Source organism: Schistocerca cancellata, chromosome 8, assembly GCF_023864275.1.
Source record: "Schistocerca cancellata isolate TAMUIC-IGC-003103 chromosome 8, iqSchCanc2.1, whole genome shotgun sequence".
Taxonomy (NCBI): domain Eukaryota; kingdom Metazoa; phylum Arthropoda; class Insecta; order Orthoptera; family Acrididae; genus Schistocerca; species Schistocerca cancellata.
Genome location: NC_064633.1, coordinates 109,973,252 through 109,990,843, shown reverse-complemented (window position 1 = coordinate 109,990,843; position 17,592 = coordinate 109,973,252). Strand labels below are relative to the sequence as shown.

The window sequence follows — 17,592 nt, the reverse complement described above, 5'->3', positions numbered from 1 at the left end:
TGTGTAATGTAATATCTTGTACGAACATCTTTTATTAACCTGACACGTTCCACATCATTACAAAGTGTCGTATTCATGATCTATGGAACAAGTATTAATCTAATCTAATCTAATCTAATCTTAAAATTCTTGCTTAAAATTGTAATCTGTTAATGTCATTCTATTTTTGTCTAATCTTCATTTATTTTCATTAAACTCTTTGCTTTCCGAAAGCAAAATATTTGTACCTTTCATTTACTTACCTTCAAATATTCCTTTTTCAGAACATCGTATATAGCTTCACAGGTTCCTGGTATGATGTGGCTCAAAGCTTGTTTTGAAATTATAGTTATATATTCCATGTCCTTGTAGTTCCTGCCAGTCGCTAAAAACCTTAGAACTGAGTCTCTCATGGTGGCTGATAGCTGCCCTCATAACACTGTCTCCTTTTTCCATTTCTGAGGTGACAAAAGATAACAGTTTACAGTCTGTTTCTATGTCCGTACATAAGTAATTGTGCCAGTCTTCTGTTCCCTGCCATAGTTCTCAGAGAAGATTCACATGGGAGATTGTCCCTCTTTTCAATAACCAATCTTGAGACCATCATGAGTCATGTGCAGACCATCTCTTCTTGTTAAGTTTAAGAACACATAGTGCAATTGTCACCACTAGAAGTGTTTTCTCCATGATGATTTTGGAACAACTGAGCAAAAAACTCGGCTGAAGCTTGAACAGTGTAGCTGCATGATTTGTATCAGTCTTGCCATCAGTCTTGCACGATCATGCAAGACTGATGACAAAACATTATGTGTAGACCAAGCTTAAGTGATGTGTAATCTGCTGAACTGTTCTTCTGATTTGAAACCATCAGGCATTTTTGGATGGAGGTTATAAATTTTTTACAATGTTCCTTTATTCATACATTCATTAACTACTTAGCCACCTGCAGCAAATGTAGATGTAAAGTAATTTTTTCATTCTACACTTTTATTGAACTCTACAGCTCTGAATCAATACACTTTAACACATTGAGCTGACAAGGTCATGAGATGGTGATATGTACATGTGGAGATGGCTGCAGTATCTTGTACAAAAAGTATAAAATTGAATTGAATTGTAAACTGAAGTGCCAGAGCTGTCATTTGTACTCAGGTCACTCATGTGAAAAGTTTTCTGATGTGATTATGGCCACAAAATGGGTATTAACAGACTTTAAACATGAAATTGTAGCCATAACTAGATACATGGGACATTCCATTTTGGAAGTCATTAGGGAATTCAATATTCCAAGATCCACAGTGTAAAAAGTGTACCAGAAATGCCAAATTTCAGGCATTATCTCTCACCACAGGCAACACAGTAGCTGACAGCCTTCACTTAATGACAGAGTAGTGGAGTTTGCATAGAAATGTCAGTGCTAATAGATAAGCAACACTGCACCAAATAACTGCAGAAATCAAAGTGGGACTTAAGATGAATGTATCCATTCAGACAGTGTATTGAAATTTGGTGTTAATTGGCTGGGGCAGTAGACGACTATACAAATGCCTTGGCTAATAGCATGACATAACCTGCAGGGCCTCTCCTGGGCTCATGAAAGTGTTGGTTGGTCCCTGAATAACTGGAAAATTGTGACCTGGTCAGGTGAGTCCTGATTTCAGTTGGTAAAAACTGATGGAAGTGTTTGAGGGTGGTGCAAACCCCATGACGCTATGGATTTAAGTTGTCAGCAAGGCAGTGTGCATGCTGGTGATGGTCCCATAATGGTGTGTGCTTTGTTTACATGGAATGGACTGGGTCCTCTGCTCCAGCTGAACAGATCATTGACTGGAAATTGTTATGTTCAGCTACATGGAGACCATTTGCAGCCATTCATGGACTTCATGTTCCCACGAAAGATGGAATTTTTTTGGTTGACAATGCACCATTTCATGGTGCCGCAACTGTTTGTTTGGCCACCCAGATTGTATGACATGAATCCCATTGAACATTTAGGAACATAAAAGATCAATTCATGCACAAAATTCTGGACCAGCATCTCTTTCACAATTATCGATGACTATAGAGGCAGCATGGCTCAAAATTTCTGCAGGGGACTTCCAGCCACTTGTTGATGTGCTGCACTACACCAGGTGATAGGAGGTCAGATATGACACTAGGAGGTATCCCATGACTTTGGTCACCTCAGTGTGTAACGCTACTTTATTTACATGTATTTAAAATACTTATGACTGCACACTTGGTGCTACAGCAATATCTTTGCTTTGAGTGGCTGCCACTTAAAGCAGCTATATCAGTTATCAATGTAGGGATTCAGCGCTGCTTATTGGCTCCACTAACTCTGATTCTTTGCGTATTATAAAACAAATGAGTTAAAGCCCACTTCTTCTTCTGATTCTTCCACTTTTTCAACTTCATATGATCTAATATTCAGTCATTCACAATTAATAATTGTTTGTTTGATAAGGTATGATATGTTCATGATACAACAAAAAATGTTATCTTATGTGTGTATTCCACTTTAGTAATCTGAACTGAATCTAAAAAATCTAAAAAAATTTAGTTTTACATCACCTCCTGTGATATACAAAATTAATTCAATAGCCTTCAGTTATTTTACTGAAAGCTAATTAATGAGCCTTAAACTCTGTTTACCATTACATTTAGGTTGTGTTCAGCTTCACACTATTATCTGGTGTCCTTTATTAATCACAAAATTCAATTATCTGATTGTGTACCACAACACAAACTAGAACCTGCATTCATTTGCAAAGTCCGATAGCCAAGTTTGCTAAAATTATTATGAGAATTAACACTGTAATCACCAGATAGGACAGGTGAGTTGGGGTTCACTGTAACTGAATGTATTCTTTGCACGTATTTTACTTGTGGTCTGCTTTTAAGATTTTTGTGTCTGCATCCAACCATTTTTATTTTTGGAGGCAGCAAGTAGTATTGTCAAAAGATATTTTGTTCATAACAAAAAATTAACTATTACACTGATATTAAATACTATCATTGGATACAATGAGGAATGTTAACTGATCTCAGCACTTGGGCAACTGAGCAGCAGCCGACAGCATGAGCAACCTTGACAGTTTGTATGCTTGTTTCCATACAATTCTAGAACATGAACCAACAAAAGTTTGTAACATTTCAAATTCTTTCACAAGCTTCAAGTTACAAACCCAAGATTAATGATCAAACCAATTAGCTTCTCATTAAGAACAATAAATAAGACATTCCTTCTTAAACTGAAAATTTTACTTTTAGAGAACTTATCTGTGGAATTGTAGTTATAAAAACAAAGTAACTGATTTTTTTTAATATAGAGTTGTAGTTCTTGCAATTCCCTTAACATTATAAAGGAGCAATAGTCTTTAAAAATAAAATTGAGTATCTAATAGTTTAATAATCTCTATACTTGTCAAGAAAACTTCTAAATTCTGATACTTTTGTAAATGCAACATAGTCTTCCAGGTTGCAAGTACCAATTTGACTAGAACCTCCACTTGTGCTAACAATGCCCTGCACAAAATAAAGCTTACTTGAAGGTCCTAATGGATTGAGTTCATGTATGAAGGTGAGCCCTCCACCACTGTCTCCATTACACGCAGTTGTCCCTGTAAACAAGAAAAGATTCATTAACTTGTACACTACAAGACCATCAAGATCAAAATTTCCTTAACAAAATGTTCTGTTACACTATCTATCTCAGAACATATGAAAAGGATAGATTGTTACTCACCAAATAGAGGCTGCACTGACTGGCAGACAGGCATATTGAAAAAGGACTGCAAGATATTATTTGCTATCAGACCAAGTCCTTTCTCAGACATAGACAAAACACACACACATTCACACATGCATAACACATGCCACAGCTATTGTCATCTCTGGGTGCCAAGTCCTGACTGAAACAGTGTCTCAGGTGAGCAGCAGTCTTTGCTGTGGTGGGTAGTAGGGGTACAGAAAAAAATGTTGTAAAGTATGGGAAGAAAAGCAGGTAGGGAGTGTTGCCTGTGAAAATGTGCAGGGACATGCTGAGGACATGATGGTAAGTCATCAGGCAAAGCACTGGGTGGCTACTCTTAGGAGAAATAGGGGAGAGGAGAGAAGCAGAGAAGAGGAAAGGACTATGCAAGTGTGCTTGTGAGGTAGAAGGCATGTGTAGGACTGGAACTAATGAAGGTTAAGGCTAGAGGGGTTACAGGAATGGAGGATACTTTATAGGGAGTGTTTCCAACCACATGAAATAGAAAACCTGTAGTTAGTCTGAAGAACCCAAATGGCATGGGCCATGAAGCAGCCACTGAAGTCAAGCATACAGTGGTCCAGAGCATGCTCAGTAACTGGATGGTCCAGCAGCCTCTCAGCCACCATTTGGCATGCCCTTTAGCATGGAAAAACAGCTTGTTACTTAGAGACAATGTAAAATATTGCTCAATAATTTCAGTTAAGTTGGTAGATAAGAAATAAAGTCAACAAATAATAAATTCAGGAAGATCTGCTGTGCTTTTAAGTGTGCAACTTTTGTGGATGCAAACAGCTCAGTGAGAAATCATTTCACGAGGCATGGACAGCACAGGAACTATTATGGAAAAAAGATGATGGGTGAAAAGATACTAGAAGAAATAAGCCGCATAACAGTAGAAAAGTTCCCTAAAATCCCACTCCAAATGAGGGCAGAAGCAGAAGAAATAAAAACCTTAACAAGAGCAACATTTGCTGAAGCACTAAAAACATCATCATCTGCTATTGTAAATATTAAAATGTCATCAGCTGCCACAGCTAGTAAAACAATCAATCAGCATCATCCACTTCAAGTAGGAAAAGCAACAGAAACAAGAAACCTGTGGTACAACAGGATTTTTGGTATCCAGCCATAATGAAAACTCCAAGATAACAGTGTTAAATGAAAGGAGAAATACCATCAGTGCTCACTCCCCTGTTCTAAAGATTATGACTCTAAATGTGCAGTGCCTCAAGAACAAATATTGTGAACTTGAAATAGCAGTAAGTAACACCCAACCTGATGTCTTGTGCATTACTGAACATTGGTGTAAGGACCAAGAAATTAGTAGTATTCATATTAATCCATTTAAACTGGTAAGTAATTATAGTAGGAAAATTGCAAAAGATGGTGGAGTCGGTATTTACCTTAGACAAGAGTTAGAATTTAAAAAGAGATGTGAAGCAGAGAACTTAAGTATTGAAATGTTTTTTGAAGCAGGTGCTGTCCAGCTATATGGCCTGATGAAAAAAGTCATAGTCATAACAGTGTATACGTCACCATGTGGAAACATAGAAGTCTTTTTCGATAAATTAGAATTGTTGCTAAATACTATTTACAAAAAAGAAACTGTGATTATTCTTTGTGGTGATTTCAATATTAATCTTCTAGTTGAAAGTCAACAAAAAAGGCAATTTTTGGACATATTAAAGAGTTTCAACATGTCACCACACATAAACAATTCAACTAGAATAACAAACACCTCCAATATCCTCATAGATAACATTTTCTCAAATATGTCAGCAACTGACATAGAGGTAACAAACATAGATTTAGGATTGTCTGACCATAATGCTCTCACCATTGAAATCCCTTTAAGGTCAAAGGAAGATAAAGGTGTAAATAATATTTACAAAAGAAACTTCTCTGTGGACAGCTGTCATCAGTTCATAAGTATCTTAGAAAATGAAAATTGGTTAGATGTTATGAAACAGTCAAGTACAGATGAGGCATATAGTGTATTTGCATCGATTTATATGATGAACTTTGAGATGTGTTTTCCAAAGAAACTGACCAGAATCAAGTCTACTGGACACGTAAAGTCAAGTTCTTGGAGGACTCTTGGAATTAAGAAACCATGTGAAAACATGAAAAAACTGAATTCAGAGTTGAGGGAGTGTACAGATATTGATTTTATAGAATATGTAAAGAGGTATAGGAAAATATACCGCAGAGTAATTGCAAATGCAAAGTTATTAAGTAATAATATGGAAATAAAACAGTCCAGAAATAAAACTAAAATAGCATGGGAAATTGTGAGAAAAGAAACCGGGGTACCTACCAAAGACAAGGAAATTATTCTAAAAGATGAGGAGAATAAAATGGTAGATAAATATGCCATGCCTAATTATATAAATAATTACTTTTTAAATGTACCCCAGACATTAAGCAGGAATTTTGGGGAGCAGATTAAGATGGAAGCACCCAAGGCAGCCAGCAGTATGATGGCAGTTCCAACAAACGAAAAGGAAGTTTTAAAAGTGATTAAAAGTCTGAAGTCCAAGATGTCAGCTGGAGTAGATGAGGTGCCAATAATATTAGTAAAGAAAACAGCTAATCAGATAGCGAAACCATTGGCGCACATAGCAAACTTGTCAATGGCTGAGGGCATGTTTCCACAAAAACTGAAAATTTCTAAAGTCATTCCCCTGTTGAAAAAGGGTGATAAACTTAAAATAGAAAACTACAGACCTGTCTCACTCCTCCCAACTTTTTCTAATGTTTTAGAGATACTAATGAAATACACATTATCTTAATATGCACAATCTGATAAACAGTAATCAGCATGGATTTCAAGCTGGGAGAAGTACCGAAACAGCTGTACTATAATACACAAAAGAAATAATCACTAAATTGGAAGAGGGAAAAAGTGTAGTTGGGATAAATCTAGATTTGTCAAAAGCCTTTGACACTGTTGACCACAGCATACTTTTGAAAAAGCTTGAAGCTATAGGTATCAGAGGACTGGTAAAAAAGTGGTTTGAGTCTTATCTGGAAAAGAGGATGCAGATGGTTGAAATTACAGCACCAAATATTAATCAAAAAATTAAACTAAGATCAGATCCAAGGGAGGTCACAGTAGGAGTGCCCCAAGGAAGTGTATTAGGCCCCTTGCTGTTCCTCATTTACATTAATGATATTCAGGTGTCAGAGAGGAAAGCTAGAATCATGTTATTTGCTGATGATACTAGTTTAATAGTTAGTGATATGAAGCAGCCATTGCACAGTACTGTGGACCATGTCCTACAAGATATACAAAAATGGTTTAGTGCTAACAAGGTAACACTGAATGCAAAAAAACTAATTATGTGCAATATGGAAAAATAAGTGAACAGGATGACCTAAATCCCACCATGGAGGGCAAACAACTTGAAAGAGTACAGTGTGCAAAATTCCTGGGTATGCACATTGATGAGAAGATTAATTGGAAGGACCATGTGGTGAGCTTAGCACTAAAACTAAATTCAGCATGTTTTGTGCTTAGAATAATGTCAAGAGTTTGTAGTAATGACTGTACCAGATTAGTATATTTTGGCTATTTTCAGTCCATTGCATCCTATGGGATAGTATTCTGGGGAAAAACAAATTGTCGTCTAAATGAGATTTTCAAATTACAAAAATGTGCTATTCAGATAATGATCCACAGCCAACCTCAAACACATTGTAGGCCCCTTTTTAAAGCATTGAAAATTTTAACAATTCCATCATTATCATCTGAAATGTCTGTTGGTGATCAAAAGAAATCAGGACAAAATGAAAACCAATACAGACTTCCATAATTACGATACACGGCAATGTAAAGATCTCCACATACAAGCTGTAACAAGGACCCAAAGCCAGAAACATGTATGTAATCAAGGCATCAAACTTTTTAATGCACTACCAAAACATATCAAAGACCTGGAAAATGAGGATAAATTTAAAACTGTTCTAAAGAACCACATGCTTGACAAATGCTATTACAGCATAAGTGAATATCTCTGCGCAACTGTATAAAATATATGTCTAAGTTAATGTGACAAATGAAATTACATCAGTGCATAATAAATTATGTTATAAAAACACTTATTAGTTGTATATTGTATTAAACATAAGATAGATTAATATGAATTCAGCACAGATACAAATTTTGTAAAGATATTATATAGTTGTTAAAATGTACCCTGATAAATCCTATATCACAAATGTGATCATTGGGATGATAATAAATAAATAAATAAATAAAAAATAAATAGATCACATGGCTTCTTTCACAGGTGGGTAGCAAGACTGGAGCTGGCAGTAATGAGGGCATGTAAAGGGCAAGTCTTTCATTTAGATCTACTAAATGGATACGACGAAGGGGTTGGGAACAGGGATGAAATAAGCATCGACAAGGATACTGAAAAAGCTGGGCAGATGATGGAGCAACACTGTGGGGGGGGGGGGGGGGGGAGGGGAGGATGGTGGAGAGATTATTTCTCATTTTAGGGCATGACAAGAGGTGGTGTTGCTCTAGTCTTTGATTGTATTAGGTTGACATAGATATAAGACCTACACACATCCTCCCACTACTCCAGTTCTATCATGGGCACCTCCTACTGCATCAAAGCTGTGAAAGCAGTCATGTGCTCTACCAACTTAGCTGCACATACTACACTGATGTGACAACCAAAAAGCTCTCTGTCCAGATGAGTGGTCACTGGCAAACTGCAGTCAAGAGACAGGTGGATCACCAAGTTGTGAGCATGCTGTGCAACACAATGTGCTTTACTGCAGTGACTGCTTCACACACTGTGCCATCTGGATTCTTCCTCACAACAGTAGCTTTCTGAATGGTGTGGGTGGAAACTCTCCCTGTAATATATATATCCTTCATTCCTGAAGTCCCCTGTCCTCAACCTTCACTAGTCCCTGTCCTACACCTGCCTCTATCCCCTTCCCTGCTCCCACTCCAGACCTACATACATCTTGTAACCCACCAGCACACCTACATAGTCCTTTTCCCACCTCTGCTTCTTTCCTCTCTCCTTTTCCCCCTTAACACAGCTGCCAAATTCTGCAACTAACAGACCACCGTCCTGTCCCTGTCATGTCCCTGCACTCTCCCACAGGCAGCACTAGCATCTTCCACCAGCCCTACCCCACCCAGCATTCCTCCTCCTCTCCACCTCATGCCACTTCTGTACCCCCTCCACTCGCTCCCACAAAGATTGTTGTTCACCACAGATGCTGTTGCAGTCAAGTCATCACCCAGGTCCTACAGTGCCCCTGTGTGTATTATGCAGTTGTGAATGTGTGTGTTTTTTGTCTACATTTGGTGGAAGGTTAAGTGTTATAGCTCATAGTATCTAACAGTCATGTTTAATGTGCCTGTCTGCCAGTCAATGCTTCTTGTTGTTCTGTGCCAGATTTTTCTACTGCTTCATTTTAATAAATGATTCTTAAATAATTGAAGCAACACCAGTTACTAATAGAATGTTTTGTGTTTGAAGCTAATAATGACTTATGATGCTTTAACACTGGACACTGAGTCTTATATCCAAAAAGTAACATCTTAAACAAACAATATGTGAACAATGCCATCGGAAAATTTTTCAACTTGTCAATAAGATAACTATACAACACATGGAAATAGCTGTGCTAGACAGTCAGCAATTTCAATAAAACATGCCTTGTATAATAATAATAATAATTAGAATATAATAGAGGGAAACATTCCACGTGGGAAAAATATATTTAAAAAGAAAGATGATGAGACTTACCAAACAAAAGCGCTGGCAGGTCGATAGACACACAAACAAACACAAACATACACACAAAATCAAGCTTTCGCAACCAACGGTTGCCTCGTCAGGAAAGAGGGAAGGAGAAGGAAAGACAAAAGGATATGGGTTTTAAGGGAGAGGGTAAGGAGTCATTCCAATCCCGGGAGCGGAAAGACTTACCTTAGGGGGAAAGAAGGACAGGTATAAACTCGCACACACACACATATCCATCCACACATACAAGACACAAGCAGACATTTGTAAAGGCAAAGAGTTTGAGCAGAGATGTCAGTCGGGACGGAAGTACAGAGGCAAAGATGATGTTGAAAGACAGGTGAGGTATGAGCGGCGGCAGATTGAAATTAGGAATTAGCGGAGATTGAGGCCTGGCGGATAGCGAGAAGAGAGGATATGCTGAAGGGCATATCCTCTCTTCTCGCTATCCGCCAGGCCTCAATCTCCGCTAATTCCTAATTTCAATCTGCCGCCGCTCATACCTCACCTGTCTTTCAACATCATCTTTGCCTCTGTACTTCCGTCCCGACTGACATCTCTGCTCAAACTCTTTGCCTTTACAAATGTCTGCTTGTGTCTTGTATGTGAGGATGGATATGTGTGTGTGTGTGCGAGTTTATACCTGTCCTTTTTTCCCCCTAAGGTAAGTCTTTCCGCTCCCGGGATTGGAATGACTCCTTACCCTCTCCCTTAAAACCCATATCCTTTTGTCTTTCCTTCTCCTTCCCTCTTTCCTGACGAGGCAACCGTTGGTTGCGAAAGCTTGATTTTGTGTGTATGTTTGTGTTTGTTTGTGTGTCTATCGACCTGCCAGCGCTTTTGTTTGGTAAGTCTCATCATCTTTCTTTTTAAATAATAATAATTATATATCTTAAAACAAAGATGATGAGACTTACCAAACAAAAGTGCTGGCAGGTCAATAGACGCACAAACAAACACAAACATACACACAAAATTCTAGCTTTCACAACCAACGGCTGCTTCGTCAGGAAAGATGGAAAGACGAAAGGATGTGGGTTTCAAGGGAGAGGGTAAGGAGTCATTCCAATCCCGTGGAATGTTTCCCTCTATTATATTCATATCATTAATAATAATAATAATAATAATAATAATAATAATAATAATAATAATAATAATAATAATTCCCGTGGAGGCCTGGGAAAAGAATAGACCTCCGGTATGTTCTGCCAGACGTAAAAGGCAATGAAAAGAACAAACCACTAATAGGGCTAACCCCCCTTTTAGTGTGATTACTTGGTTCAGGACAGAACTAAAGAAGCCTCGGACAAGCGCCATCATGGTCGGGAATGACGCTTGAACCCTATGCCCGCCCACAATGGTAACGACACTGCTAGCCAACTGGAAAATGATTTAAATCCAAATAGAGGTGTTTTGCAGGATATGCTTCCTGCAACCACCCTAGAAGGAAAACAAAGACAGAGGATGAGATGGTCAGATGAAGTTAATCGACACCTCATGTTCTGTTATTACCAAGCAACAAACCTAGGAACCAACACAACTGGATACAGATCACAAGTATACACAACATTTATTACCAGATACCCAGAATTAAAATTTTTAACAGAACAACGACTAGCTGATCAGATCCATGTAATAATCAAAAATAACAGGATACCCCAGTCAGAATTAGAAAACATCAAACAACAAGTACAACAAATACTAGAACAAAATAATGTGCAATCAGAAGAAGAAGAAAATACAGTAATGGACTCAAACATCCCAGAGCAAACAAACAAAGAACAACACACATCAATTAAACAATCAGAGGAAAACGACATCTTAACACAGCCACCAGAACAAGCACAAATAGAACACGAAGTGACACACATGTTAGATATAGAAGAAAAATTTCAGCTGACATATATAGAATACAAAGACACAAATACAGACATTAGACCATTCTTGCATAGACCACCAAATAACCCACAAGTCGAAACAACAATAACAACTATCAACACAATCATACACAACAAAATAAATGAAAACACAACTATGGAAGAGTTACAACTACTGATTTATGTAGGAGCACTCACTACACTAAATATACACACTAGGCAGAGATCAGAACCAACCAACACACAGAAGAAACCCACAAAACCAGCATGGCAACACAGGCTACAGATCAGAATAGAAAAACTGAGAAAAGACATCAGACAGCTAACACAATTTATAAGAAATGAAATATCAGACAAAAAACGAAAAAGGTTATGTAAAATCTCACAACAAGAAGCAATAGAGCAATTAGATGAAAAGAAGCAGAAATTACAAGCATTGGCCAAACGACTTAGAAGATACAAAAAAAGTGAAAATAGAAGGAAACAAAACCAAACATTCAACACAAACCAAAAGAGATTTTACCAAACAATGGATAACACACACATTAAAATAGACAATCCACCAAACATAACAGACATGGAACACTTCTGGAGCAACATATGGTCAAACCCGGTGCAACATAACAGGCATGCACAGTGGGTAGAAGCAGAAACAGACTCATACAAGATGATACATCAAATGCCTGAAGTGATAATTTTGCAACATGAAGTCACCCGAGCAAATAATTCTACGCACAATTGGAAAGCCCCTGGAAATGATAAAATAGCAAATTTCTGGCTAAAGAAGTTCACCCCAACACATTCACATCTAACTAAATTATTTAACAGTTACATTGCAGACCCATACACATTCCCTGATACACTTACACATGGAATAACCTATCTGAAACCTAAAGATCAAGCAGACACAGCAAACCCAGCTAAATATCACCCCATAACATGCCTACCAACAATCTACAAAATATTAACTTCAGTCATTACACAGAAATTAATGACACATACAACACAGAACAAAATTATAAATGAAGAACAAAAAGGCTGCTGCAAAGGAGCACGAGGATGTAAAGAGCAACTGATAATAGATGCAGAGGTGACATATCAAGCTAAAACTAAACAAAGGTCACTACACTATGCATACATTGATTACAAAAAAGCTTTTGATAGTGTACCCCACTCATGGTTACTACAGATATTGGAAATTGTATATTTAATCTACTTTGTATATCCTAAATTGATACAGTTCCTAAACATAATAATGAAAAATTGGAAAACCACACTTAATATCCAAACAAATTCAAATAATATCACATCACAGCCAATACAGATTAAGCGTGGAATAGACCAAGGAGACTCATTAAGTTCTTTCTGGTTCTGCCTTGCTCTGAACCCACTATCCAACATGCTAAATAATACAAATGATGGATATAATATTACTGGAACATACCAACATAAAATCACACATTTGCAATACATGGATGATCTAAAACTACTGGCAGCAACAAATCAACAACTCAACCAATTACTAAAGATAACAGAAGTATTCAGCAATGATATAAATATGGCTTTTGGAACAGACAAATATAAGAAAAATAACATAGTCAAGGGAAAACACACTAAACAAGAAGATTACATATTGGATAACCACAGCGATTGCATAGATGCGATGGAAAAAACAGATGCCTATAAATATCTAGGATACAGACAAAAAATGGGAATAGATAATACAAATATTAAAGAAGAACTAAAAGAAAAATATAGACAAAGACTAAAAAAAAATACTGAAAACAGAATTGACAGCAAGAAACAAGACAAAAGCTATAAATACTTATGCTATACCAATATTGATCAACTAATTTGGAGTAGTGAAATGGAGTAACACAGACCTAGAAGCACTCAATACACTTACACGATCACAATGCCACAAATATAGAATACATCACATACATTCAGCAACAGAAAGATTCACATTAAGCAGAAAGGAAGGAGGAAGGGGATTCATCGACATAAGAAACCTACATTATGGACAGGTAGACAATTTAAGAAAATTCTTTATAGAACAAGCAGAAACTAGCAAAATACACAAAGCAATCACTCATATAAATACATTGGCTACACCACTGAAATTTCATAACCACTTCTACAACCCTTTAGATCACATAACATCAACAGATACAAAGAAAGTAAATTGGAGAAAGAAAACACTACATGGCAAGCACCTGCATCAGCTAACACAGCCACACATCGAACAAGACGCATCCAATACATGGCTAAGAAAAGGCAATATATACAGTGAGACAGAAGGATTCATCATTGCAGTGCAGGATCAAACAATAAACACCAGATATTACAGCAAGCATATTATTAAAGATCCCAATAACAAAATAGATAAACACAGACTTTTCAAGCAACAAATAGAAACAGTAGATCACATCACAAGCAGATGTAAAATACTAGCAAATACAGAATACAACAGAAGACATGACAATGTAGCAAAAATAATACATCAACAACTTGCCATATGACATAAATTAATAAAACAACACATTTCCACATACAAGTATGTACCACAAAATGTACTGGAGAATGATGAATACAAATTATACTGGAACAGAACCATTATAACAGATAAAACAACACCACATAACAAACCTGACATCATACTCATCAATAAAAAGAAGAAATTAACACAACTAATTGAAATATCCATACCCAATAGAACAAATATACAGAAGAAAACAGGAGAAAAAATTGAAAAATACATCCAACTGGCTGAGGAAGTCAAGGACATGTGGCATCAGGATAAAGTTGACATCATATCAATTACACTATCAACTACAGGAGTCATACCACACAATATCCACCAGTTCATCAACACAATACAGCTACATCCAAACGTATATATACGACTACAGAAATCTGTAATTATTGATACAGGTTCAATAACCCTAAAGTTCCTAAATGCTATGTAACATATACCGTACAGTTAAAAGGAAGTCACGCTTGCTCAAGGTCTGTGTCACTTTCCATTTTTAACCAGACATAACGTCTGAGAAAGGAAATAAAATAATAATAATAATAACTGGAGTGCTGGAAAACAGAACTATTTCTTGGTAAAGAAAATTATGGACAAGTCAACATCAAAAGAGATATTTTTCAATGAGTTCCTTGTGGAGTGGGGGAGTGGTCATGTACATAAAAACAGTATTCTGCTTGAGCACATAGACGTATGACGGTGCTGCACTGAACAGATATTTGAATGTTGTGTAGGGGCAGTTGAATTTAGTGAAACTAAACTTCTAATTGTTGTTATTTATAGGTCCCCTAACTCTGACTTCAGAGCATTTCTGCTCAAGCTAGAGAATATTCTTGATTCATTTTATAGGAAGAACCAGAAATTAGTTATATGTGGTGACTTCAATATTAATTTTGTAAATGATTGTGCAAGAAAAAGGATGTTGGAAGATGTCCTTAATTTATATGACCTGATGCAGACTGTGCTTTTTCCTACCAGGGTGCAAGAGAACAGTAGCACAGCCATAGACAATATTTTTATTCATTCTTCATTACTAGATGGTCATTCTGGTAGTAAAAGGGTGAATGGCCTTTCGGACCATGATTCGCAAATTTTAACACTAAAAGGCTTTTCTATTAAAAGAAATGTCACATATAATTACAAACTATGTAGGAAAGCTAAACCAATGGCCATAGAGGGTTTTTTAAACCTTGTCAAGAAATGAGAGTGGCAGGATTTTTATAGTGCTGATAATACAGATCACAAATATAATGGTTTCCTTAACAGGTTTCTCATGCTCTTTGAGAGTTGCTTTCCATTAGAATGTTCTAAATTGGGTACTAGAAGTAAAAGGCAGCCTGGGTGTGTGACTAGTAGGATAAGTATAACATGTAGAATGAAGCGGGAATTATATCAAAAAGTTAGAAGTAGTCATAATCAACCTACAGTAGCCCATTACAAACAGTATTGTAAGATGCTTAAAATGTTATAAGGAAGGCAAAGAGAATGTGGTACACAGAATGGGCATATGAATTGTGAAACTGAACAGTTCTAATTTCTAGATGTTCAGATAGTAAACTGTCGTGAGAAGCCCATGTGCAGGACCTTTTTCAAAGACTTAACGCTGCTGTTTTTACTATTCAAACGGTATCTGAGTAAGTGATTGTTTGACATGAAAAATTAGTCTACTTTACTTATTTTCATTTGCTTATGTCATATGGTATTATATTTTGGGGAAACTCTTCCCATTCTAAAATGATATTTTTGGCTAAAAACAGGCAGTTCGGGCAGTAAGTGGCATAAGTTTGTGAACCTCTTGTTGACCCCTGTTCACTGTCTGGGTATTTTGACATTGGCCTCTCAATATATATATATTCTTTACTGTCATTTCTTGTTAACAATATCAGCTGATTCCCAAGAATAAGCAACTTTCACCCAGTTAATACTTGGCAGAAATCTAACCTGCAGTTGGATCAGACTTCCTTAACTCTTCTGCAGAAAGGTGTGCAGTATACTACTGCATCCATTTTCAATAAGCTACCACAAGAATTAAAAAATCTTAGCAAAAATCCACGCACTTTCAAATAGAAACTGAAGAGTTTCCTCATGGGTCACTCCTCCTATTCTGTTGAGGAGTTACTTGAAAAATTAAGCTGATTCTTGTGTTATGTTATTGACTGCATTTACTTGAACTTATGGCTTGACATTTTTGGGTTTATAAAGATTTTATTTGTGTCTATTATTACTTTTATGTTTTAATTTCATGTACCGACATGTTCCATGACCTTGGAGATTTGCTTCTCAATTTGGTTCCATGGAACTTGACATGTAAATACATAAATTAATTCAGGGGGACTCATGCCCATTGTTGTTCATGATCATCTTGATTCCACTGTCAACCATCTTGCAGGAAACAAACATGTGCTATCAAACAGCAAGAAATTCTCAGAAAATATCCAAACTACACTCCTGGAAATTGAAATAAGAACACCGTGAATTCATTGTCCCAGGAAGGGGAAACTTTATTGACACATTCCTGGGGTCAGATACATCACATGATCACACTGACAGAACCACAGGCACATAGACACAGGCAACAGAGCATGCACAATGTCGGCACTAGTTCAGTGTATATCCACCTTTCGCAGCAATGCAGGCTGCTATTCTCCCATGGAGACGATCGTAGAGATGCTGGATGTAGTCCTGTTTAACGGCTTGCCATGCCATTTCCACCTGGCGCCTCAGTTGGACCAGCGTTCGTGCTGGACGTGCAGACCGCGTGAGACGACGCTTCATCCAACCCCAAACATGCTCAATGGGGGACAGATCCGGAGATCTTGCTGGCCAGGGTAGTTGACTTACACCTTCTAGAGCACGTTGGGTGGCACGGGATACATGCGGACGTGCATTGTCCTGTTGGAACAGCAAGTTCCCTTGCCGGTCTAGGAATGGTAGAACGATGGGTTCGATGACTGTTTGGATGTACCGTGCACTATTCAACGTCCCCTCGACGATCACCAGTGGTGTACGGCCAGTGTAGGAGATCGCTCCCCACACCATGATGCCGGGTGTTGGCCCTGTGTGCCTCGGTCGTATGCAGTCCTGATTGTGGCGCTCACCTGCAAGGCGCCAAACACGCATACGACCATCATTGGCACCATGGCAGAAGCGACTCTCATCGCTGAAGACGACACGTCTCCATTCGTCCCTCCATTCACGCCTGTCGCGACACCACTGGAGGCGGGCTGCACGATGTTGGGGCGTGAGCGGAAGACGGCCTAACGGTGTGCGGGACCGTAGCCCAGCTTCATGGAGACGGTTGCGAATGGTCCTCGCCGATACCCCAGGAGCAACAGTGTCCCTAATTTGCTGGGAAGTGGCGGTGCGGTCCCCTACGACACTGCGTAGGATCCTACGGTCTTAGCGTGCATCCGTGCGTCGCTGCGGTCCAGTCCCAGGTCGACGGGCAAGTGCACCTTCCGCCGACCACTGGCGACAACATCGATGTACTGTGGAGACCTCATGCCCCACGTGTTGAGCAATTCGACGATACGTTCACCCGACCTCCCGCATGCCCACTATACGCCCTCGCTCAAAGTCCGTCAACTGCACATACGGTTCACGTCCACGCTGTCGCGGCATGCTACCAGTGTTAAAGACTACGATGGAGCTCCGTATGCCACGGCAAAC

The 17,592-nt window shown here is 38.1% G+C and overlaps 1 protein-coding gene across 1 annotated transcript in view; it reads right to left on the bottom strand.

Moving 5' to 3' along the window:
- Positions 1-799: 799 nt before the first annotated feature.
- LOC126094930 (modular serine protease-like) overlaps positions 800-17,592 on the bottom strand; it is a 327,160-nt gene continuing 310,367 nt past the window's right edge. The window contains exon 12 of the mRNA XM_049909577.1: positions 800-3,602. Coding sequence (XP_049765534.1) covers positions 3,388-3,602 — 215 coding nt within the window. The 3' untranslated portion in view covers positions 800-3,387. The remainder of the gene's footprint in view (positions 3,603-17,592) is intronic.